Source organism: Indicator indicator, chromosome 13 (genome assembly GCF_027791375.1).
Source record: "Indicator indicator isolate 239-I01 chromosome 13, UM_Iind_1.1, whole genome shotgun sequence".
Lineage (NCBI taxonomy): Eukaryota > Metazoa > Chordata > Aves > Piciformes > Indicatoridae > Indicator > Indicator indicator.
Window position 1 is genome coordinate 17,128,793 of NC_072022.1, and position 24,247 is coordinate 17,153,039.

A 24,247-nucleotide genomic window follows, 5' to 3' on the forward strand; every position below is an offset into this window, starting at 1 on the left:
TAACTGCCACAGACTTGCTCTGTGAGCTGTCACCAGCCTGGGCGCAGTAAGGGCTGGTAAATAAAGCTGAACGCAAGCAGAATGATTAAGTCTGTGATTAATGATTAAGAGGCAGGAAGGTCTAAGCCAGCTGAAAGTCTGCCCAGTGCTCAGCAGCAGCAAGCTGTCCCTCTGCCAGGGAGCAGGCAGGTGGGATCATGTATCATCCAGGCAATGCAGAGCCTTTGGCCCAAGGTCCCCAGAAAGGGACCCACCAGCAGCTCAGTGGTCCTGAATAAAGGCTCCCCCACCTTCCCCTCATGTGCAAGAATCCTATGGGTTAGTGCTGTGCCAGACATGGGGTGATGAAAAAGGGCAGGAAACCACAGTGGGTTGTCAGGTGTCTTAGTTGGGAGTCGAGAGCTGCATCTTCTCCTGGAAACTGGTCCACTGCCAGGGCAAGCCTAGCTGTTTCCTCTCCTTGTGTGGGTGTTGAATGGAATAAAGATAGGATGTGTACTGGAGCTCTGGCATAACCATTTTCTGGCAGGTTCTCAAAGTCCTGTTGTCTAAGTCTTGTCTGAGGTTGTACCCAAGGATATTTGCTGCCCCTGACTGGAAAGGCAGGAGAGCTTTGTTCTTGATGTGATCTTTCCCTACTGCCTCCTGGTCTGAGAGACAGGACTTCATAAGTTCCTTCTGTCTCGTTCGCAGGTGATTCACCTCCTTCTCCAGATCCTTGAGTCCTATGGTCTTCTCAATTGTCCTCCAGAAGGTGTGGTTGAAGTGCAGGTAGAGCTTCCAGTCCAGCGAGCACCACACTTTTATCTGCTCCTCACTTTCTGGAGTCAAGGTCTGGACAGTGTCCTGGCTTCTGGAGTTGAGCTTGAAGTAAACCACATCATCAAGATCCCAGCACAAAGCATGCTTCAAGAGGATCATGGACTCATCAAAGTACTCTGCTATCAAGATCAGGTGGAAATTCTGTTCAATCTCATTCAAGACTGCCTGGATGTACCTTTTACTGTCCCCAGCATTGTTGTCATAGCCAAAGTCAAACCACATGATGTTTCTGGCATAGATGTTTCGCTTGTTATCCACCTTGTGGTAATACTTCCTGGGTGATGCCAGGTACTCGTTCACATCCTTGGAGAACCAGAAGGCAGGGACAGCGTCCTTGTAGTAGGCATAGGAAGACTCCAGCAAGGGAATTGGGTTCCTCAGGATGGAGAAGTAGAAGGTGTTTGCCGGCATCACCTTTTGCACCTGTTTGTGGGGAGGAAGAAGAAAGGCTTTCAGTCTGGAGGCACTGCTTGCTCAGCCAGGTTTCTCTGCAGGTATCATGGCTCTTTCTTACCTCAGAGGGGTTAAACCTCAAGTGGTTGCACATGATATTGTAGTTTTGTCCTACAGCTTGAAACTCCTCCACAAACTGGGTCAGGAAGGTCTGTGGGTAGCCCAGGTGCAGGAGCTGCCCAGCTGGGAGGGCGACAGTGAGGTTGTACTTCTCTGCAAACCTGAACATGATGTTCAGGATGGTGCTGCTGGCTGTCTTGTGGGTCTTGAGGAACATGACATTTGTCTTGGCATGGCAAGGCATGGAAGGTAGCAGCAGCTCCTTGTGTCTCTTGGAGAATCTGCAGGAAGGCAACAGATAGGGAAAAGAGCCTCACCAGTGCCATAGCCCGTCTTGAGACCTGGCAAAGCCAAACCCCAGCAGGTTCTCCTGATACCACACTTGCAGCTAGTGCAAGCCACCAATCCAAACAAGCCCCATTCCTCAGACATAGATGTTGGACAGTTTTATGCTTCTCCAGGTCCTCACCTGCCCAAAGGTGAGGCTCAATCCCCACTTTCCATGTGGCTGATTTTGCCCTGAAGAGCTGCACTTCAGCTATTTTGATCCCTTGCCTGCCCAAATGTGGATCTAGAACCTGACTCTGGGCTGCTGCCCTTCCAGCAGTAGCCCAAACCTCATGAGGCTTAAACCAAGTGTCCCAGTCAGAGTCTTGCTGCCCTGGGCAGGTGAGGTCATGCAACCTTGCTCCTGCCACACTTACATGGAGTCTTTATTCTTCATGCGGAAGAGTCCCGACAGGAAGATGAGTCCTAGGGAAAGGCTGAAAATGAGGAGACATTTAATGTGCCTGGAAAGAAAGAAGAGTTTCAGTAGATTTTTATCTGGTTACTCCTTCCCTGAATGCTAGCCACCAAACTTCATATACTGCCTTTGGGAATTTTTATCTGCCAGCCACCTTAGACTGCTTCAGCTGTGTCAGCAGCTCAGCCACTAGAGACAGGACAGTGAGAAATTGCACTTCCACAATCACTGACCTAATTCTGGCCTTTGGCAAGACACAGCCTGCTTCAGGCAGAGCCCAAGCTCCCAGCCTACTGCCTTGTCTTTTATTTTGGGTTTCTGGGGCTTCAGAGCTTATTGACTATTCAAAGCTCTAGTTTATTCACTAGAAAAGCAGCCCTTTGTGTGGAGGGGGATAAGGGTTTCTGTGGCAAGAAATCTGAGCAGCTCCTGCAATCCCAACACTCCAGAGATTGGGATCTCAAAAAAACACCAAACTGATTTTTTTCTCAATAGAGCTGAGATTTTTGCAATACAGAAAACCAGTTAACAGCCCAACAGCAGTTGGCACACACTCTGCATACCCTTCTTTCAGCAGAGGGCTGTGTCCCCCTGCCACAGATCCTCCTCCAGCCTGCCTTCTGCACAGCCTTACCCAGGGCTCCCTTGCATTAGACCTGCTCACCTGGGCCAGACTTTAAACTGTCTGCCCTTTGGACCAAGTACCTCACCTACTCATGTTTTGCCTTTGTAAGACTGGTTTTGGTTGGAAAACACCTTTAAGATCATCCAGTCCAACCATTTTCTAACTCTAATAAGTCTGGTGCTAAACCATGTCCCTCAGCACCACATCTCTGCCTCTTTGAAACACCTGCAGGGATGGGGATTCAACCACCTCCCTGGGCAGCCTCTTCCAGTGGTTGAGAATCCTTTCAGGGAAGAATTTTCTTCTCATATCCAACCTAAACCTCCTCTGGGGCAACTTGAGGCCACTACCTCTCATCTTGTCACTTGTTACCAGGGAGAAGAGACCAACACCCACCTCACTCCAACCTCCTTTCAGGGAACTGTAGAGAGCAATGAGGTCTCCCTTAGCTTGTTTTTCTCCAGACTAAACAACCCCAGTTCCTTCAGTCACTCCTCACCAGACCTGTTCTCCAGACCTTTCACCAGCTTCATTGCCCTACTCTGGACCTGCTCCAGCACCTGAATGTCCTTCTTGGAGTGAGGAGCCCAAAACTGAACCCAGTACTCAAGGTGTGGCCTCACCAGTTCTGAGTACAGGGGGACATCACTGCACTATGTGAAGAGCTCCTTCCAGTTGGCCATATGAAAGTCCAACCACCAGCTTCATCTGGCATAGTGTACAGCCTCCAGCTGACTGGCCACAGTATGACAAGCCAGGCTGAGCCAGTCTGGATCCAGCCATGGAAAACTGGAGAGAAAAGTCTAACAGAACATGAAAAGCTGCACCCCCAGCCACAGCAACCAGCTGTGCCAGCTGTGACTGTGAAACAGAGTGAAAGTGTGGAGCAAGGTGGCAATGTCACAATACCACAAAGGCACTGCAGAGAAGTGTTTGGCTTTGCCTGACAGGCAGACCTGCCTGAAACAACTTTTCCTTCAAGCTTTGCCTTCCCTGAATGTGCTTTCCTCGTCCAACAGCACCTCAGGCAGCGTGGGAAACCCTCAGGCAGAAGAATCCTTCCCAAAGGCAGGGATGACCTTCAGCCACAGCTGCAATCACTCTTTGATATGAATTTGCAGCACAGCTGCTGCATGAACAATTTTTAAGACATAGCTACAGGCTATGTCTTTCATTTGAGGAGAGAAGGCTGAGAGGGGATCTCATCAATGCCTGTAAATATCTGAGGGGTGGGTGTCAAGATGAAGGTGCCAGGCTCTTTTCAGTGGTGCCCACTGAGAGGACAAAGAACAGTGGGTACAAGCTGGAACACAGGAGGTTCCAGCTCCACATGAGGAGACACTTCTTTACTGGGAGGGCAACCGAACACTGCAGCAGGTTTCCCAGGGAGACTTTCTCCAGCACCTTAATGGAGTGTCTGCTGGGGACATTTCAGGCAGCACAAGGGACTGGTATTGCGGTGCCAAATACGCCCCAAGGGCAAGTTACAGGCTCAAAGGTGCCACCATTGAGCCCCGAGGGGCCGTGCAGAGCTCACCCCACTGCTTTTGGGACCATCCTGGAGACAACAGCAACCTGCAGGTGAGTGATGTCCATGCTGTTGCTGCATGGCTGTTTTGAAGGAGCAAGAGGGACTGATTTCTTTGGACATGGGCTACAGAGGTGCCAGTCCCTGTGCAGAAGTGATGGGCTTCTTGTCCCAGGGGTGCCCAACAACACTACCTGTGGCATGGTGCTTGTTGCCCTAACTAGGGGTGGATGGATGGGAAGATATCTACCTGCCAGCTCCCAGAACAAGCAGGGAGTGGGAACAGGAGGGGACTGCAGCCACATTCACCCCACTGCACCCAGCCAAGGCAAGGGATGGAGGTGTTCACGGCCAAGTGCCATGGGCAGGGACTGAGGTGATCCCCAGGGAGCAGTGCAGAAGAGACCAGGGAAGATGACAGGAGGGGAGTGCAGGTCCACAGGACACTGGTTAGTAGGCTTGTGCAGCAGAGTCCTGTGCTTGATCCCTGCAGGGGGTCCTGTCCCCATTGCCCCCAGGGGCTCAGCCACTCACAGAGGCTATCACTGGTTTAAGCATATCCTGCAAACCTGCACATGGAGTTTCACCACCTGTTCTGCACCCACTGCCCTGGCACACCTCTGTGAGAGCCAGCACTGCTCTTAAAGCCTGTTCCCTTGGTGTCACACACATGCACCTTTGTCACAGGACTGCAAGTCTTTCACCAAGCCACTTCTAAAACCATACAGGCTGGCCCAACAGACACCATGGTCAGCTCTGGTTAAAACATCCCCCAGCCTTTTAACACTTCAGAGATTCATAGAATGGTTTGGGTTGGAAAGGACCTTAAAGATCATCTAGTTTAACCCCTGCCATGGGCAGGGACAACTTCTACTAGACCACGTTGTTTAAGTTCTCATCCAACCTGGCTTTGAACACCTCCACTGAGGGGGCATCCACAGCCTCCCTGGGAAACTGTTCCAGTGTCTCCCCACACTCACTGGAAAGAATTTCTTCCTAATCTCCAGTCTAAATCTGATCTCCTCGAGCTTCAATACATTCCCTTTCATCCTGTCACTACAAGCCTCTGTTAAAAGTCCCTCTCCATTTCTCCTGGAGCCTCCTTCAGGTACTAAAAGACTGCTTTAAGGTCTCCATGGAATATACTCTTCTCCAGGCTGAACAGCCCCAACTCTCTCAGCCTGTCCCCATAGGGGAAGTTCTGCAGCCCTCTGATCATCTTTGTGGTATCCTCTGAACCCAAGCCAGCAGTTCCATGTCCTTCTAATGCAGGGGACACCATAACTGTACTCCTGGTGGGGTTCTCACAAGATCAGAGTAGGGGGCAGAATCACCTCAAGAAGGACAAGTGCCACTTGTCTGATTTCACATGCACAGGCTGCAGGTGAACCAGGTGAGCAGATGGCACTACAGGAGACAGACCTGGCCTGTTATACCAACAGTTCCAGCCACAAGCAAAAGGACCAGGCACACCAAGGAGAGCACGGAGGGCATGACATGTGGGATCATGGCTGCAGCAATTCCTTCCTTCCACACATGACAGCAAGGAAGCATTTCAGCTGGACTGTGTGAATCAGCCTCACACAGGCAAGAGTTGCAGGGTATGACCAGAGGGCCACCATCTACTTTTTTTTTTCCCCCATGAGTGCAGCTTTTCGCAATGTTCAAGAGAGAAAGCCACAGTTCAGACATCACCCTACAGCCACCCAAGTACAAGGAACTAGGCTGGGAGCCCTTTGAGGAAGTACCTGGGAGCTGATTGCTAAGACAAAGTTCTTCTAAGAAGCCAAAAGCCCCAGCAGGGCAGCCAGTGGGGGTTCAACCACATCTTTCCAACCTGCACTGGGCCAGATCCCAGCTGGGAAGGAAAGAGGGAAAACTGCCTCTCAGGTGCCCTTGGGAAGTGCTACTGAAGATGCTTTAAGGCTCGGGCCAAACTTCTTGTTCCTTTGGCTTCAGCTGGAAAGCACAGCAACTCTGCTGCCCTGGCCAGGGTCTTTCAAATTAAAGGACTTGGAGTACAGGAACAAAACATTCACAGCCAAATGGATCTGCCCCGGAGCAAACTGTAATGAGCTCTGTAGGCTATTAACACCTCACCTGAACCAGACCTTTCTGCAAACTGTTTTGGTTCTGCACCCACCCACAGCCTTCACCTCCCTCTCCCCCTTACCTTGAAGTGCACACAGGGCTTTTCATGCTGCCTCTCTGCTGCCAGCTGGAAAGTGTCACCTTTGCAAGTCGACTCCAATACTCCTCTGGTCTGCATGGCTCTATTTCTAGCATCCTGTTGCTGCTATAAATGGCTGGGAGAGGTGAGGACAATGGGAGTGGCTAGGTGTTCCCGGGGGTGGGTGGAAGTTAATTAATAAGCCATGGAAAGTGCTGCTATGGCATAGCACCAGCGAATGTGCAGAGCTGCCTCCAGCGGTGGGGCACCCAGCAGCTGTGCAGGGAAGGTAGGGTTTAGCAGGGACCCCTAAGTGGGCATCCCCTTTTCTTCTGGCTGCAGGAGGGAGGTGTGGGGAGCTCACAGCAAGGTGACAGAGGCTGGCAGAGGGCATCATTGGCTCCTTCCCTGCCTGCTACCATGTGCCTCAGTCCTGTAGTGAGTGCCTGCTGTGCCCTTCCTCCACGTCCTGCTCGGTGGGTTAGGACCAGACTTCTCTGCCAGACACGTTTGACAACAGGAAACTGGGGACAGCAGCAAAAGAGGAATGGTGTTCACCTATTGGAAATCCCCCTTAAAGCACTGAAGACTTCAAACTCTGCCCCAATCAACATTCAGTTCCTGTGGCTGGAGGTTAAGAGCTTAGAGGCTTTGCTGTACCTCGGCCTCGTCTAACAAGTGATTGTTTGATGTTATTAACAACCCTAACAACCTGCATTACACAGGAATCCAAGGTTCCACCAAGGTTCCTGTATGTCAGCACTTCTTCACAAGTTGAGTTTCCTCCTCAGCATGAGGAGGAACTTCTTCACTGTGAGGGTCGCAGAGCACTGGAACAGGCTCCCCAGAGAGGTTGTGGACTCTCCTTCTCTGGAGACTTTCAAGACCCATCTGGATGCATTCCTGTGTGACCTGTGCTAGAGTCTATGGTCCTGCTCTGGCAGGGGGGTTGGGCTTGATGGTCTTCAGGGGTCCCTTCCAACCCCTAACATCCTGTGATGGTTGTAAATCACCCTGGGAGAGCAGGATTTGTCCTGCAGGTCTGGAGGTGGCGTAATGTCCTAGCTCCCCACACCAGGGATGAAGTCAATGCACTCCTCATTTGGGCAACGTTTTCCCTCATCTCCCAGCCTGGAACAGGGGATTAAGCTGTTGCTTAATCTTGGACTTCTATGCTCATGTCACTTCCCATGCACCTCTTGACATGGTCCTCTTTCCCTCTTCATCCATGGTGCCACCCTTCTAAACCTGCTATGCTGCTGGGCAGGTCTGCCACCCCCAAGAGCCAAGTCCTCAGCATTCTGGTACCCTTCACTTACCTTGCTAGGTGTGGAGAGTGCTCAAGCACAGTGCATTTCTTCTGAAATCACAGCTTCCCCAGCCCCATCCCAGCTCCAGTGCTTATCAAGATTCAGAGATTAGCAAGGTATAAAGTTGCTTTCCTTGAGGTTCTGGGTAGAATACAAGACAATGTGCTGTTCTACAGACAATTTCTAAGGTTACTCTTGGCACAGTGCCAGCTGCTGCTGGCAGAGGGCTCACATTCAACAGACTTCTTTTTTCTGTTCCATTACACACGTTAGCTGGGGAAGGCCTTGCTCAGAAACTTGTAGATCCCATGAATCAGAACAGAGTTTTTTTTACACTTTTACAGGTGATTCATGGCTCTCTCCCAGGGTGCTGCACACGAAACATTAGGTTTGCTGATGCATATAAATATGGTGCCATGCAGAAGAACTTGGCTTCAGGTGGGGCTGGGCTGCTCTGAGAGCAGAGACAGGGAAGGTAAGGCAGCTGATGCAGAGTGAGTTAGCTGGGGCAGGATCACAGAATCACAGAATCAACCAGGTTGGAAGAGACCTTCAAGATCATCAAGTCCAACCCCATCACCCAACCCTAACTAATCAACCAGGCCATGGCACTAAATGCCCCATCCAGGCTCTTCTTAAACACCTCCAGAAATGGTGACCTCACCACCTCCCTGGGCAGAACATTCCAATGGCCAATCTCTCTTTCTGTGAAGAGCTTCTTTCTAAGATCAAGCCTAAACTTCCTCCAGCACAGCTTGAGACTGTGTCCTCTTGTTCTGTTGTTGGTTGACCAGGAGGAGAGACCAACCCCCACCTGGCTACAACCTCCCTTCAGGTAGTTGTAGACAGCAATGAGGTCTCCCCTGATCCTCTTCTTCTCCAGGCTAAACACCCCCAGCTCCCTCAGCTGCTCCTCATAGGGTTTGTGCTGAAGACCCCTCACCAGCTTTGTTGCCCTTCTTTGGACATGTTCAAGCATCTCAACATCTTTCTTGAACTGAGGGGCCCAGAACTGGACACAGTCCTCAAGATGTGGCCAAACAAGTGCTGAGTACAGGGGCAGAATGACTCCTCTGCTCCTGCTGGCCACACCATTCCTGATACAGGCCAAGATACCATTCTTGGCCACCTGGCACACTGCTGGCTCATTATGCCTCATTAACAGCTCCATCCAGCTGCTCCAGGCTCCTGCTTGCTGGGGGCAGTGCTGCTGTTCAGCCCCTGTGAGCAGCTCGGACCCATGCAGCCTCTTGCTCATGCACCTGCAGCAGGCTGAGGAGGAAACCAGGAAGGGTGAAAGTGCAAGGGTCTCAACTGTCAGGTGGAGATCAAGGCAGTTTAATAGTGAAGCAAGAGGTGCTACACAACTGAAGCCAACAGGATTAATTTACTGCTTCCCATTGCACGCAGGTGTTCATCTCTCCCCACAAACGCAGGGCTCCGCCGTGCCTCAGAGCACAAAGGGCATAGCTCCTTACAACTTCCTTCTTCCTCCAGCTTTTATTGCTGGGCACAGTGTCACATGCTATGGGATATCTCTTAGGTGAGTTGTCCCAGCTGTGTCCTCTCCCAGCTTACTCACTGGTGGGGCAGGGTGAGAAGCAGAAGAGATCTTGCCGATGTGTGAGCAACTGCTCAGCAACAGCTACAACATCCCTGTGCTATCCAGCACTGCTCACAGACCCTAAACACAGCACCACACACACCAGCTACTACGAAGAAAATTATTCTAGCCAAAACCACTACAGAGCCAAGTGCTTCCTCACTGTGCCAGAAGACCACTGCTTCAGTGTTGAGCAAGCCCCTCCACATCATTCCAATATTTGTCCTAGGAAAAAACCCAGAATTTTGCACAAGAGATTCCTACCACAATGATTGTTTATAAAAACAGCCCTCTCCCTCCACACACATGTACCCTTGTCTCTCCCTTCTATATACAATGATGACAGGTGAGGAGTGGCTTGAGAGCAGTCTCAAGAAGGACTTGGGGATGTCAGTTGATGACAAACTCACCATCAGCTAGCAATGGTCAGCCCAGAAGGCAGCTCTGTGCTGGGCTGCATCAAAAGCAGTGTGAGCAGTAGGACAGGGAGAGAATTCTGCCCCTCTGCTCGGCTCCTGAGGCTCCACATGGAGCACTGCATCCAGATCTGGGGCCCCCAGCACAAAAAGGACCTGGAACTGCTGGAAAGGGTCCAGAGGAGGCCATGAACATGATCAGAGAGCTGGGGAACCTCTCCTATGGGGACAGGCTGGGAGAGTTGGGGCTGTTCAGCCTGGAGAAGAGAAGGCTCCAGCACCTGAAGGGGGCCATGAGAAAGCTGAGGAAGGACATTTTACAAGGGCTTGTAGTGTGATAATATGAGAGGGCACATATTGAAGCTTGAAGAGGGCAGATTTAGACTGGAGATTAGGAAGAAATTCTTCACAGTGAGGGTGATGAGACAATGGAACAGGTTGCCCAGGGAGGTCATGGATGCCCCTGCCCTGGACATGTTCAAGGCCAGGATGGATGAGACCTTGAGCAACCTGGGCTAGTGGAAGGCATCCCTGCCTATGGCTGTAGGGCTGGAACCAGATCATCTTCAAGGCCCCTTCCAACTCAACCCATTCTATGAATCTATGAATCAGTACTTGTAAGCATGACTGAGACTGTGGAAGTGAAGGACAATACTGGCATTTAAGGTCTAGGAAACATACTATAAAATACCAACTCCTTGGTAACTCCTGCATTCTATTCCCTCAGGGTAATGCTGCATTATTTAGCTGAAATGGTTAACTTACACTGAGCTCAAGGACCTTTGTGTGTAAAGAAGATGGTTAAATGTGGCTGTGCCAGAGTTTCCCTGGACACAGCACTAGGCTGGCTGTCAGCCCTGACTCCCTCCCTAGGGCTCTCTCCATATGCAGCTAAGAAAAAAGCAGCATGGAAAATTCTGCTTCCCCAAAAGAAGCACTCAGGCGTGAAGCCAATTATGGTCAGTGGTTTGGAGGAAGGGAAAAAAAAAAAGACCAAAAATGGAGCAGGAAAAAGGCAGAGAACACAACCAGCCTGATCCAGAAAGAACAAGCTGCATCAGCTTCCCTTGGCAGAAAGCAAATCCTGTGAACTTCTTATCTAATGTCAGAACTTTCCAGATTTCTGCATCAGCAGCACAGGCTGGCTGCAGTTCACACCCTGCCTTCTCTCTGCAAAGGACACCATCTCTGCTTAACCCCACAGCATGATCAGCTCCTCTCCAAGTGGTCCTGACCACTGATGGCAGAGAGAAAGAGGGAGTGGAGGGGAAGGTACCAGAGGGCACTGGAGCTCACATAACAGAGGGCTTTCTGTTAAAAGCATCTGTGCAGATGAGTTGAAGGAGCTGTGACTTCAGAACTGTATTGTGAAGTGTGTTGCAACACAGTGCTGAGTGTAAGCCATCATCCTTAGTGCAATTCCACAGCCTGCAAGCTTGTAGAGGCAGTGTTCTCTTCAAAACAAGAAGACAAACAGTTCAGGATGATTTTCTTCCAAGAAAAAGGCCCTGGATGGACTTATCTCTTTCACTGCACTATGGAAGAGCAGAAATCACTGAGACCAGCAAGGGAGTAAGACAAGCACCTCTCCTAGCCTCAGTGGAGTGCAGTGAGGCCTCCCAAACTAGCAGACCTGAGTAAAACACTCTGAGCACAACCTGTGAGCCAGTTTTCCTACACGTCTCACAGAACACCCATCTGGTCCATGCCTTGGCCAGAAGGCTGTGGGAAATAGTGTTGATTGCTTTGCTGACATCCAGGCAAACATCTGTTGCTCTCCCTGTGCCAACAGAAAACTATCTTTACTTGTAGGAGGTGGTCAGGTTAGTGACATGATTTACCTTGGCAAATCCCTGGGCTCCTCCCTGTCACCTGCTTCATTTGGAAACAAATGGATTGAAGCTTGAGGAGGGTAGAGACTAGGACTAGAAAGAAATAATTCACTGTGAGAATGATGAGACATTGGAAGAGGTGGCTCAGAGAAGACTTGGAGGCTTCATGCCTGGGAAGTGTTTAAAGGCAGGCTGGGTAGGGCCTTGAGCAACCTAAACTAGCAGGAGTTGTCCCTACCCATGGGGGTTGGAACTGGAGGACCTTTAAGGACCCTTCCAGCCCAAACCATTCTGTGTTTCGATGATTCTGTCAATAGCATACCTAAAGCCTGACCCTGCCAGGCATGGGGCCTGAGATCCCTTCCCTCAGCCTGATGGCATTTCTCTTCCAATGGATACTACCCAGCACCCTCTCTTCTCCAGCCAGTCCCTCCAGAACTGCAAACCTGTACCTGTGTGCTGTGTGTTAGACAAGAATGATGCCCACTGGGGACAGCATGCAGGTGGCATCACTAAAGAGGCTACAACTCGATGCTGTTGTAGGCTTTTGGAGAAGAATACTAGATCTAAAGAAATGAGGAAGAGCAACATTTTCACTTGGAGATGATGCTATACTATGCACAGGTTCTTCTTCAGTGCCTCAGATGCTTTACTTGTATACCCCAAGTCACAGAATCACAGAAACATTCAGGTTGGAAAAGACCCTCAGGATCACCAAGACCAACCAATAACCCTACTCTAAAAGGGTCACCCCTAAACCATATCCCCAAGCACCACATCCAAACCACCTTTAAACAAATCCAGGGCTGGTGACTCAACCACTTCTCTGGGCAGCACATTCCAATGCCTGACCACTCTTTCCATGAAAAAAAAAATTCCTAATGTCCAGTCTAAACCTACCCAGTGGCAGCTTGAGGCTGGTCCCTCTTGTTCTATCACTAATTACCTGGGAGAAGAGACCAGCACCAGCCACTTACAATGTCCTTTCAGGTAGTTGTAGAGAGCAATGAGGTCTCCCCGCAGCTTCCTCTTCTTCAAACCAAACAGCCCCAGCTCCTTCAGCTACTCTTCATAAAGATTTATTCTCCAGCCCCTTCACATCTCTCTGCCCCAAACTGAACACAGTACTCGAGGTGTGGCCTCACCAGAGCTGAGTACAAGGGGCCAATTACCTCCCTACTCCTGCTGGACACAGCATTTCTAAAACAAGCCAGGATACCATTAGCTTTCTTGGCCACCTGGGCACATTGCTTGCTCATATTCAGCTACTTATGTGAGCAAATGCCTTCTCTGGCTGGTGCCACTTCACTAATGAACCAGAGCAAGTCAAGAGGAAAGAGAGCTGGAACACCTCCAGATGGTATCTGCATGCTTGGTTCCAATGTTCAGATCAAACAGGGCACCCACATGGTCCAAACCAGTAACGTGTCTTCAGAAACAGCAGGCACCCCTAAAAAGAGAGACCACATTCCTTGTTTTATTGCACTAAAGAAAATAAAACAGAGAGCACCCCAGGTGCTTGCTTGATCATTCTGTCTCTGGCTAATATGAAGTTAATGGACCTGGAGTTGTCATCCTCAGGTGCTGGTACCTGCAGATGGTACTTGTTTGCTGCTGAGTGGCTGCTGCTCTCATGGCCTGGAGGGCAGCATCTTGTAGGGGTTGAGGATGCCTTTGGGATCTAACATGGCTTTGAACTGCTGCATTAGAAGGATTGCCTGGCTGGGTTTGCTGTACTGAATGAACTGCTTCTTCTTGAAGCCCAGCCCATGCTCTGCACTGATGCTGCCGCTGTGCCTCGCCGTCCACTCGTACACAAAGGGCTCGATGGCGGCCAGCAGGGAATGGCTATAGGACTCTGCTGTGATGTTCAAGTGCAAGTTTCCATCTCCTGGAAGAAAAGATTGCAGAGGTGAGCCTGTAAGTAAAACTCAGTGCCCCTGCAATGCAAACTCATTCCTGCCTCCTCCCCAGACTCAAACAGCAGTGCCTTTGTTAGTCTCTCAACTGCAAAAAAGGACAAGCTCACCGTCTGTGGCCGTGCAGGCTGGGTGCCTTCCAAAAAAGAAGCCACAGAGCTGAGACCTCCAGCGTCTAGAGTGTCCAGCCCAGGGGGTGGACACAGGAAATAGTGTATTTCTACCCATAAATCCTGCACAATTATAAATCTGGCAGCAAAGTTATTGTCTTTCTCTTCCTTCCCTCTTTGCTCCCATGGGAGAGAGACGCTCTCTTATCATAGAATCAAGCAGGTTGGAAGAGACCTCCAAGATCATCCAGTCCAAGCGATCACCCAGCCCTAAGCAATCAACTAGACCATGGCACTAAGTGCCTCATCCAGTCTCCTCTTGAACGTCCCAGCGATGGCGACTCCACCACCTCCCTGGGCAGCCCATTCCAATGGGCAATCACCCTCTCTGGTAACCATGGGGGAAAATCAGAGGCCTCTTTGGCCTGAATAACTTCTTTTACCCTGAGCAATCTTGGCCTGTTTGAGCCTAATGCCAGGGTAAAAAGTGGGGGCAGTTCAGATTTGGCCAGTCTGAAACCAGCCCAGCATTAGGGGAGGAAGAAAGAGCCCTGGAGTTTTGGGTGAACCCCAGGTGGGGAGAAGGGAAGCGTTGGGCTTTTGGTCTGGTGTAAAGGAACTTGTGTGTTAAATTTAGACTGGGGATTTCTTTGAATTGCTATGATCACCACTAATGCTTTGTAGTTTTTGTAGTATATTAATTGCTTTTCCATTTAAACTTTCCATTACTATCCAGTCCATTTGGGTGAGCATTATTGATTTGCCCCTCTTGCAGCAATAGAGCATCTGTCCTGCTCTAAACTAGGACACTGTCCTACAAGCATCAGCCCCTCCATGCACAAATCATTCAAGCAGAATCCTTGGGGGGGTTTGTGCTTCCAGCACAATACTTGAGGAAGTGTTGAGAGTTGAGCTACATTCACATTCCAACTCTTGCAATTTTAAAATTCAAACAACCTCTCTGCCTTAATTGTTGTCCCATTACCAAGATGGCATGGCAGAGACTTCCCCAATGGCATTTGATAATGATCATTAGGTTTTAGTATGGTCCTTCACCATTTTCTCTCCATATTGTATTCATGCAATGTTTTAAATGTACTTTGACACTGTGTCAACAGAAACAAAACAGGCAGAACATTTTCTCCTCCTGCCAGCTGTATGTGATGGCATTTGCTTAAGCACACAGTTGCTTAAGCAAAAATAAATGCAGCTTTCTCCTAACTCTGGACCTTCTTCCTGCATCCCAGCAAACCCTTATCGTACACAGCTTAATCCTGCAGACTAAAGGCAGCCCTTGTTACACAGACTTGCCCTTCCATATCTTTCAAATGGTCTCAAATCAAGTGTGCTGCCCTTTCCTTTTGTTTTGATTTTTCAAACAGAGCAGCTCTGCTAAGATAAGAGTTCACCTGCTTGGAACATCAAATCAGATTCAAAGCATTCCGACAAATGCATTGGCCTTGCTGTGCTACCTTTATCACTCTCTTTTGGAGGGTTAATGGCTCAGACAAAACTGATTTCATACAGTAGAATCATAGACTCAGAGAATAGTTTGGATTGGAAGGGACCTCCAAAGGTCATCTAGTCCAACCCCCCTGCAGTCAGCAGGGACATCCTCCACTAGATCAGGTTGCCCAGACCCTTGTCAAGCCTCACCTTGAATATCTGCAGGGATGGAGCCCCAATCACCTCCCTGGGCAACCTCCTCCAGTGTTACACAACCCTCATGGTGAAGAACTTGTTCCTAACATCCAATCTAAAGCTACTCTTCTGTAGTTTGAAACCATTGCCCCTCATCCCATCACTCCAGGCCTTTGGAAACAGTCCCTCTCCAGTCTTCTTGTAGGCTCCCTTCAGCTACTAGAAGGCCACTATTAGGTCTCCCCAGTGTTCTCTTCAGCCTGGGGAAGGCTCTGCCCCTTCAGCCTTCCAGGCTGAACACCCCCTGCTCCCTCAGCCTGCCTTCCTAGCAGAGGTGCTCCAACCCCCTGAGCATTTTCATGGCCCTCCTCTGGACCCACTCCATCAGGTCCATGTCCTTTCTGTGTTGAGGGCTCCAGAGCTGGACACAGTACTCCAGGTGAGGTCTCACCAGAGCAGAGGAGCAGAATCTCCTCTCTCCATCTCTGGCCACACTTCTTTCAATGCAGCCCAGGATGCTATTGGCCTTCTGGGCTGCAAGTGCCCATTGCTGGCTCATGTCCAGCTTCTTGTCCTCTTCTGTAGAGCTGCTCCCAGTCTCATCATCCCCCCAGCCTGTGGTGATACCAAGGATTGCCCATACCCTAGGTGCAATACAGTTTATTTCCAGTACAACTAATCACTTTGGACAGAAAAAAAATAGTTATCTACCCAATTGTCAAGTATATTAATCAAACTGAAGGTCAAATTAAACAACCTATATACTTAGCTAGAAAGTACAGAGCAAAAAGATACAAATGGCCAGTACAGTGTCTGGCTGGCTGGCTAGCAACTTGCCATTAATATATGGAATACAGTCTGAAAGCAGTGAGATTAAAACACCAAGATCTTTATTCCCCCTGCTCTCAGCACTTCACTATTTAGTCTCTGCCTCTCACTAACCTAAAAACAACATTTAAAACTACTGGGAAGCTGGACAGCAAAATCTGAAACACAAAAGAGCAATCACCTCCTTTCCTAGCGTCCACACTTACCCAAATGGCCATAGCCCACCACATTTTTGGCACTCTGTCCCAGTCGAGCCCTCATGTCAGTCACAAGCTCATAGAGCTTTGCCACAGGGAGGGAGAGGTCGTACTTGTAGACGTAGCCATCGTGAGTCAGGGCCTCTGTGATCCTCTCCCGCAGGCTCCACAGCATCTGGTGAATCAAAGAAGTCCAGATAAAGCAAGTACCTCTTGGGTTCCATGCTTTGTGGCATGGAGGGAGAGAGAGCCCTGATTCCTTGCATGTAACATCAACCTCTCATTTCCCTGGCTGCCCTCTGCCTCCTTGAAACTAGCAATGGTGCTTTCTTGGCAGCATGGTAGAGTGAAGTGATACACCAGCTCTCCCAGCCAGGCAGAACACAGGCACAGGAATTCTCTCCAAAGCTGGTTTGGGTCTCCCAAGAAGCAGGGATGTGGCTCCTCCGCTGAACTGCAGGGGTTGGTTTGGGAGCAGGGGCTGGAAGGAACATGGGCTGGTATAAAACACTCGTGTTCACTAGGCAGGCACAAAAACCACTGTCCTTCTCTCTGAGACTCTATGTGGCCATCTTGTCCCCTGGGACCAGACTTCCTGGCTCTAACACACTGTCACACTGATCTAGAGGATTCTTTGCTCCTGGCCTTGCTGACAACTCACCTTCTAGATTCAAGCATTTTCAGGCATTTTGGGTTCCTACCCTAGCAACTACTGACAGGTGTAATTGATTAGAGGGGAAAACAACCACTGAAAATCCAAATACTCAGCCTTTCTGGGAAGAGTCAGCAGTATTAAGCATTCTCACCGAGCATTCTTACTCGATATGCCAAATAAGCTACCAGATCTCTCAGGAACACTGCTACAAACACCACCCCTAACACTGCCCTGATAAAAATACAAATCCAAGAAGAGAATGATGGCAAAGAGATTTGCACAAGATTACATGCCTTTATTTTCTTATTATCTGTTGCCACAGTTCCATCAGTGACCAAACCAGAAGTCATGGTCTTCTCTAGGAAGTTGTTCAATTTTTCTTCATCATGTGTGGAGTCGGAGCCTGAGGTCTCAATTAAAACATAAAAAGGACTGCCTGAAAGTGAGGGAGAACAGAATCATAGAATCCTTAAGGCTGGAAAAGACCAATTGTAACCTTACTAGCATGATCACTAAACTATATCCTGAAGCTCCACATCGACGCACTTCTTGAACACCTCCAGGCATGGTGACTCCACCATCTCCCTGGGCAGCCTGTTCCAATGCCTGACCACTCTTGCAGCAAAGAAATTTTTCCTAATATCCAATCTAAACCTCCCCTGGCACAAAAACAAACAGACACTCTGGTGTGAAAACGCAGGAATTTACCACAGGTCCTGGAGCTTTTCCCAAGCTTGGCACATCTTGTGAGGTTGCTCTAGGGCTTTACTGCTGGGGAAAGGGCAGCTCAAGTGGCAATCTTTTCTCTGTAAGGCACTTACTTCATTGACAAGCCCTAACCTAGCCACTGCTTTTCAGAAAACATGCAGTTCTGTGGGAATAAAGATAAGTAAAAGGTCTTTTTACAAAGGCTTCCACCAAACTTGTTTGGAATTCAGTGCTGGGTACAAGACTATCAGGGATGACCACAAACTCATTGACATCTTTCTCTCTCTCTGTATATATATAGATATAACACAATATCTATTTCTGCAGCATGAATGACACTGGTACCTGTCAATGGGTTGGACAGCTTAAGATGTCTCTCAACCAGTTCCATGCACTTCTCATCCATGAACTCATAGGCAGACAAAATCTCTCCCAGCATGTCTCTGCAGGTTGTAAATGTTTCCAGGACATTAGCAAAACTCTGGCACCCTTCAGAAAGGACAGAGAGAGGAATCAGGAACAAAATACAGCCCCTCCAAAACCTTCTAAGATTAGAAGACTGTCAGGCTTCAAGTCATCCTTCCCATTTCCAGAAGATGTAAACTGCTACCCTGTATGGCTTTAGAGCAGGAGCTCCTGTAATGGTTCGAGCTGGTAAAGGTTTCAGAGAAGAACACCAGGAGGATACAGCAATTAACTTCTGCTGTGGCAATGACCTCTTGAACACTCCAAGACAGCTCACACCAAAATGTCTGCCCCATCCGCAGTTCTCAGCAAAGGCAAAAGGCAATCCAAGAGACATTTAAAGGCCACTGTGAGAATTGAGACAAATTCTAGGGTCCACTGCACGTATTAGATGTGTCTGTCAGCACTGGGAGTCTACTCATCTCACAGAATTACAGAATGGTAGGGGTTGGAAGGGATCTCCACAGATAATTGAGTCCAACCCTGTGCCAGAGCAGGATCGCCTACGGCAGGTCACACAGGAGAGTCCACAACATCTCTGGGCAGCCTGCTCTGTCACTCTCACAGCAAAGAAGTTTCTCCCCATTTTGAGATGGAACCTCCTGTGTTCCAGCTTGTGCCCATTGTTCCTTGTCCTATCATTGGGCACCACTGAGAAGAGCCTGGCACATTCATCTTGACACCCACTCCTCAGATATTTATGGACATTTACAAGATCCCCTCTCGGCCTTCTCTTCCCTGGACTAAACAGCCCCAGGCCTCTCAGTCTTTCTTCATAGTAGAGATGTTCCAGACCCTTCATCATCCTCACAGCTCTCTGTTGGACTCTCTCCAGCAGATCCCTATCTCTCTTGAAGTGGGGAGCCCCAAACTGGACACAGTATTCCAGGTAGTCCCTCCTCAGCTTTTGAATTCAGGTGTGAAATTATTAATATCAGCTCCTACCTAGGAATGCCAGATTCACAGCTTTAGGCTTCTGAGGACACAGTATGGAGACAGCAGTGATCACTCCCAAGGTGCCCTCGGAGCCGATGAAAAGCTGCTTCAAATCATAGCCTGTGTTGTCTTTGCGCAGCGACGCCAAGCAGTCCAGAGCTGAGCCATCAGCCAGCACCTGTGCCAACACAGGCACCCAGTCAAAGCACACACACAGAAAACTGCTGCCATAAGCTTGCCCACTACCAAAAGCTTGCCCACTACCAAGCTGATGAAAAGCTGCCACCAGCCTTGGGCAGTGGGCACCAGCAGCAATCTCCTCCCAGAGTCTTGTCACTGTTCCTCCACTCCCAGCTGTTCTAACCCTTTACATCCTACCTGAGTCTTCCCTGAGCCTCCTCTGTTCACAGTGCTGTTTGCCTATGTTCCAGCAGAACAAGCAATAAACAGAAGATGAAGTTTGCTCTGTTTTCCATACTAGTGGTGGTGAAGAGCAGCCATTCTTTGCAGCCCTAGCTCCCACCACTCAACAGAAACAAGGAACACTCTCCGAAACAGTGAACACTGTTAGCCAGGATGAAGTAAGCCCTCTAACACTTGAGCCTTAAAGCAAGGCTGAATGTCTCTAAAACATGTTTAATTAAAGACTGTTCTGACATTAGAGGGACTAACCTGACAGACAAAAGCTCTGCTTTCTGGGCCTACACAATAAAAATCAAACCAGGCTATTGTTACCTACCCAATTTATTTCCTATGAGCTCCAAGCCCCAGAATCTTTCAGAACCACTATTCCCAGTCTTTAGACACAGAGGCACAGTCCTGCAGGACAGAAGCAAGCTGAGAAACAGAAAAAACTCTAGAGGAAAACTAGCAGCCAAACAAACCCAAAGCAGATAGCTCCATTATAAGTTGAGCAGCCACTAGAAGAGAGGGCTGCAAGACAGGTGTAGCAGAATGGTTCCAGAGATGCACTGCTCCAGAGAGTAATCAACCCTATGCAGCTAATCTGGGATCAATAGTCTCCCTTTATCTTCATTTCTCTGGATTAGCAAACCACATAATATCATTTCTGTCAGTGGGGATGGAAGTGGAAGCTGGAAACTGTGGTAGCAATAACATAACACTTGCTGAACCTTCCCAAAGATCACACAAGGAGAAGCTAAGAGTGGAAGCCTGAAGAGGAAATTGTCTGCATAAGGGACAGCCAAGGGCTAGAACAGCAGGAAACTGCAAGCAGCAGAGGTTTAAACACAGAAGGGAACTGCAAGGTCCTGTCCTTACCACTTCCAGTCCCAGCACTGTCCCCCGGAGGGAGCCATATCTCAACAGCCGTAAGCCTCCAGCATTTGTGGCCACATTGCCACCGATGTGGCAGCTGCCTTTTGCCCCCAGGTCAAGAGGCACAATAAACCCCTGCTGCTCCAGGTACTCGTTGAGTTTCTCTAAGATGCAGCCAGCTTGGCAGACGAGGATGCCTGAAACATAAATGTCCTAACTTAGTTCTGCATGGCTCGGTACTGGGGCCAGTTATTTAACATCTTCCTCGATGACCTCGACGAGGGGATGGAGGCACCCTCAGGAAGTTTGCAGATGACACTAAGCTGGATGGGAGTGCTGGTCTGCTGGAGGGCAGAAAGGCTTTGCAGAGAGATCTGGACAGGCTGGATTGATGGACCAAGGCCAATGGGATGAGTTTCAACAAAACCAAGTGCTGGGGGTCCTGTGCTTGGGTCACAACCACCCCATGGATGCTCCAGACTTGGGTCAGAGTGGCTGAAAACTGCCCAGCAGAGAGAGACCCAGGGGTGTGGATCAACAGCAGGTGAAAATGAGCCAATGTGTGCCCAGGTGGCGAAGAAGGCCACCAGCATCCTGGCCTGGATCAACAATATGTGGCCAGCAGGACCAGGGCAGTGACTGTCCCCCTGAACTCAGCACCAGTGAGGCCACACCTTGAGTACTGGGTTCAGTTTTGGGGCCCTGACTCCAAGAAGGACATTGTGGTGCTGGAGCATGTCCAGAGTACATCAGTGAAGCTGGTGAGTGGTCTGGAGAACAGGTCCTGTGAGGAGTGGCTGGGGGAGATGGGGTTGTTCAGCCTGAAGGAGGCTGAGGGGAGACCTTCTCAGTCTCTACAACTCCCTGAAAGGAGGTTGTAGCCAGGTGGGGGCCAATCTTTTCTCCCAAGTAACAAGTGATAGAACAAGAGGAAATGGCCTCAAGTTGCACTTGGGGAGGTTTAGGTTGGATATCAGGAAAAATTTCTTCATCAAAAGGGTCATTGAGCACTGGAACAGGCTGTCCAGGGAGGTGGTAGAGTCACCATCCCTGGAGGTGTTTAGATGTTTTGTTTGAATGGGATGCTTAGGGCCATGGTCTAACAGTTGTGTACTGGGAGATGCTAGGTTATGGTTGGACTCAATGATCTTAAGGTCTTTTCCAACCAGGAGACTGAGTTATCATTTCCCAGGAAAAGGGTTTGTTTAGGGCTGGGGTCACTCCCATGCCTCACGTCTCCATGATATTTACCAGACACCTTGTCAAAGCTGATGATCTGGTTCATGAGAGCAGTGGAGAGAATGATCTCATCAAAGACAGGGACACTGCCCCCAACAAGGCCTGTGTTACCCCCCTGTGGGTTCACTGCCAGGTTCCTCTCATAGCAGTACCTGGAAGGAGAAAGGTTTCTGAAGCCTTATGCATTTGAAGGCCATAGCCCAGCTCATCAGAAGAGTTTCACTTCCACAAGAATGTCTACTGTTACAAAAGTGCTCAATGCCCCTTAAAATTAAGCAGCATTTAACCTAATGATTCAATTGACAGAAAGGGGCAGTTCTGCTGCAAAAGTGAGAAAGCAAAACTTATGCATCAGCTGTTTATGTAGCAGTCTCCGTTAACAACCTGGCTTCCTCAGTGGGCCCTGAGAGACCACCTCTGGCAGTGGCTTGAGACATGACAGCCCTCCTCCTCCACTCAAGAGATGTAGGCAGTGAAGCCTGTGCATTTCTGCTTCTGCTGCTTCACCTTTCAGTCTTGGATAGCCCTGCAAAGCATCACCCATCACATCCACTCCAAACTTACACAAGGACCTGCACAACTAAATGCTTGCCTGAACATCTAGGAGTTCCCTTCACCCGCTGGATCGTCCTTGAGTCGGCCTGAGTCTCCTCACCACAAAGCCCAGCAGAAAAGGTGCACCTTACCTGAGAACCTGAGACACCTCTGCTGTCGTCTGCGGCTTCAACATAAGCTTGCTACAGCCTGCAATGAAAGCAAGGCACTCTCAAGACAAGAAAAAAAAACTGGTAAAGCAAGATGTCCAAAAGAGCCCAGTAGTGGGCTTTCCCTTAAAGCACTGGACAGACTTTGCACATACCTTGCCTTAGCAGCAGGGTTAGACTAGGTGATCTCAAGGCCCCTTCCAACCCCCACCATACTGTGATTCTGTGGACATGGTTACCAGAGGGGGCAATGGGAAAAGGTTTCATATTCTCATTAAATCTTTGACAAAGAGCAACAGAAACACCACACCACTAGTTTTCTGAGGTTCAGCAAAAACTGTTAACTGAATCAGCCTGTTTCAGGAAAAATTAATATTAATTAGCAAGTTGGCAGGGCTTAGATTAAAAAAAAAAGCAACAAAAAACAAACCCCAAAACCCTAAAACCCAAACAAACAACAAACAAAACCCAGAAAAATTACCAGATCCAGACTCACTGGAGGATGTCCAGAAAAGGACAACAAAACTAGCAAAAGATCTGGAGAACAGGTCTTGGTGACAAGTGGCTGAGGGAACTGAGGTTGTTTATCACATTTAGTCTGCAGAAAAGGCTGAGGGGAGACCTCATTGCTCTCTACAACACCCTGCGAGGAGGTTGGAGTGAGGTGGGGGTTGGCTCTTCTCACTCGTGTCAGGTGATAAAATGAGAGCAAAAGGCCTGAAATTGTGTCTGGGGAGGTTCAGGTTGGAAATTAGTAACAATTTTTTTGCTGACAGAGTGGTCAGCCATTGGAACAGGCTGCCCAGGGAGCTAGTGGTCACCACCCCTGGCTGGAGGGGTTAAAGAAAATTGTGGATGTGGCACTTTGGGACATGGTTTAATGGCCATGGTGGTGCTGAGTTTGATGGCTGGAATCGACTGATCTTAGAGGTCTTTTCCAACCAAAACAATTCTATGACTCTGTATTATTAGGTAACTCTCAAAGGAACAATTTCTATGTGGAAAACTTGTCTTGGTCTGCAAAGATGTGGTCTCTGGAAGTAAAGATGAAATTTTCTTTGGCTGATTTTTCATTCTGCACATTAGGAGAGGCAGAGAGGAGACTTCACCAGAACCCCAAATAATCAAGCTGACATACCACATACCTCGGACTGATTTCAGCCAGTCCACATTAAACAGCTTCAGCTCATCAGGGTCTGTGATGACTCTGCCGGGCATGAGGCGCTCAAAGAAGGCCAGGTCGCTGCGGGTGAGGTGGGAGAAGGGCAGGCGCTGCAGGCCGTAGCGCTCGCTGGTCAGCGCGACCTGCTGGCAGCTGGGGCGGGCTGCGTGCAGAGCCCTGCGGGTTCCCGGGCCGCAGCCCACACCAGAGCCCGCAGCCGCACTCCGCTGGCCCAAGGCTCTAATCGGGAAGCTCGTCAGCCATCTCAGCCGAGGCCAGCAGCGCCACAGCGGGCAGCGGGAGCCCGCGCAGGACGTCCCCATCGGCACCCTGAAAGGCAGAAGCTCCACTCGCCTGCGAGCTCCCTCCCCGCGCTGCCCGGGCGCTGGGGGGATTCCTCTCCCGGAGGAAGCAGCGAGGTTGACTCCCAGTGTGTGAAGAGCTGGAAACAGACCCCCCTACGTGTGAAAACAGGGGGGGAACTCAGCGTGTGACAACCAGGCGATGCCTGGGGAGGGGAGCCCTCCCTGTGACAGCCAAGCCATACCCGGGGGGAATGCCCATCGCGTACCCTCAGGCAGCAGCTCTCCCGCCCGCTGGGATGCAGCCACTGGTCAAGCCCCGCCAGCACACGGCAGCCGCACGCACCCTTCAAGCGGAGGCAGGGGATATGCACGCTCCGCCCTTCCCGCTCCTGGGCTTGCCACCTTCAGGCCTGTCGCAACCCTAGCAGCGCTTCAGCTAGGGCGGTGGTATGGTCCCGGCGCCGCCCCAGAGGCGGCCGCGTCCCGCAGCCCTGCGCGCAGGCGCGGGCGGAGCCTCCGCAGCGCCCCCAGCAGCG

General features: G+C 49.8%; 2 protein-coding genes across 2 annotated transcripts; both read right to left on the minus strand.

Moving 5' to 3' along the window:
* Nucleotides 1–384: 384 nt before the first annotated feature.
* Nucleotides 385–6,476, minus strand: GAL3ST2 (galactose-3-O-sulfotransferase 2). Its single transcript, XM_054386039.1, has 4 exons — nucleotides 6,407–6,476; nucleotides 2,040–2,126; nucleotides 1,337–1,616; nucleotides 385–1,245 (listed from the first exon to the last, which is right to left on the minus strand). The coding sequence occupies exons 1-4, from the start codon at nucleotides 6,430–6,432 to the stop codon at nucleotides 385–387; spliced, it is 1,254 nt and encodes a 417-aa protein (XP_054242014.1). The 5' UTR covers nucleotides 6,433–6,476.
* Nucleotides 6,477–13,195: 6,719 nt separating this feature from the next.
* Nucleotides 13,196–23,477, minus strand: D2HGDH (D-2-hydroxyglutarate dehydrogenase). Its single transcript, XM_054386078.1, has 9 exons — nucleotides 23,390–23,477; nucleotides 22,227–22,284; nucleotides 21,553–21,692; nucleotides 20,305–20,498; nucleotides 19,033–19,201; nucleotides 17,968–18,111; nucleotides 17,208–17,350; nucleotides 16,269–16,434; nucleotides 13,196–13,455 (listed from the first exon to the last, which is right to left on the minus strand). The coding sequence occupies exons 1-9, from the start codon at nucleotides 23,460–23,462 to the stop codon at nucleotides 13,196–13,198; spliced, it is 1,347 nt and encodes a 448-aa protein (XP_054242053.1). The 5' UTR covers nucleotides 23,463–23,477.
* Nucleotides 23,478–24,247: the final 770 nt, after the last annotated feature.

Excerpts from the sequence above, each read along its gene's own strand:
- GAL3ST2 (XM_054386039.1), bottom strand. The coding sequence starts at position 6,432 with ATGAAAAGCCCTGTGTGCACTTCAAG. Across the intron at positions 2,127-6,406 it reads AGCCCTGTGTGCACTTCAAG|GCACATTAAATGTCTCCTCA; the intron begins GTAAGGGGGAGA and ends CTTTCTTTCCAG. Across the intron at positions 1,617-2,039 it reads ATGAAGAATAAAGACTCCAT|ATTCTCCAAGAGACACAAGG; the intron begins GTAAGTGTGGCA and ends GCCTTCCTGCAG.
- D2HGDH (XM_054386078.1), bottom strand. The coding sequence starts at position 23,462 with ATGCCCGGCAGAGTCATCACAGACCCTGATGAGCTGAAGCTGTTTAAT. Across the intron at positions 22,285-23,389 it reads CTGGCTGAAATCAGTCCGAG|GCTGTAGCAAGCTTATGTTG; the intron begins GTATGTGGTATG and ends CTTTCATTGCAG. Across the intron at positions 21,693-22,226 it reads GAGGTGTCTCAGGTTCTCAG|GTACTGCTATGAGAGGAACC; the intron begins GTAAGGTGCACC and ends TTCTCCTTCCAG.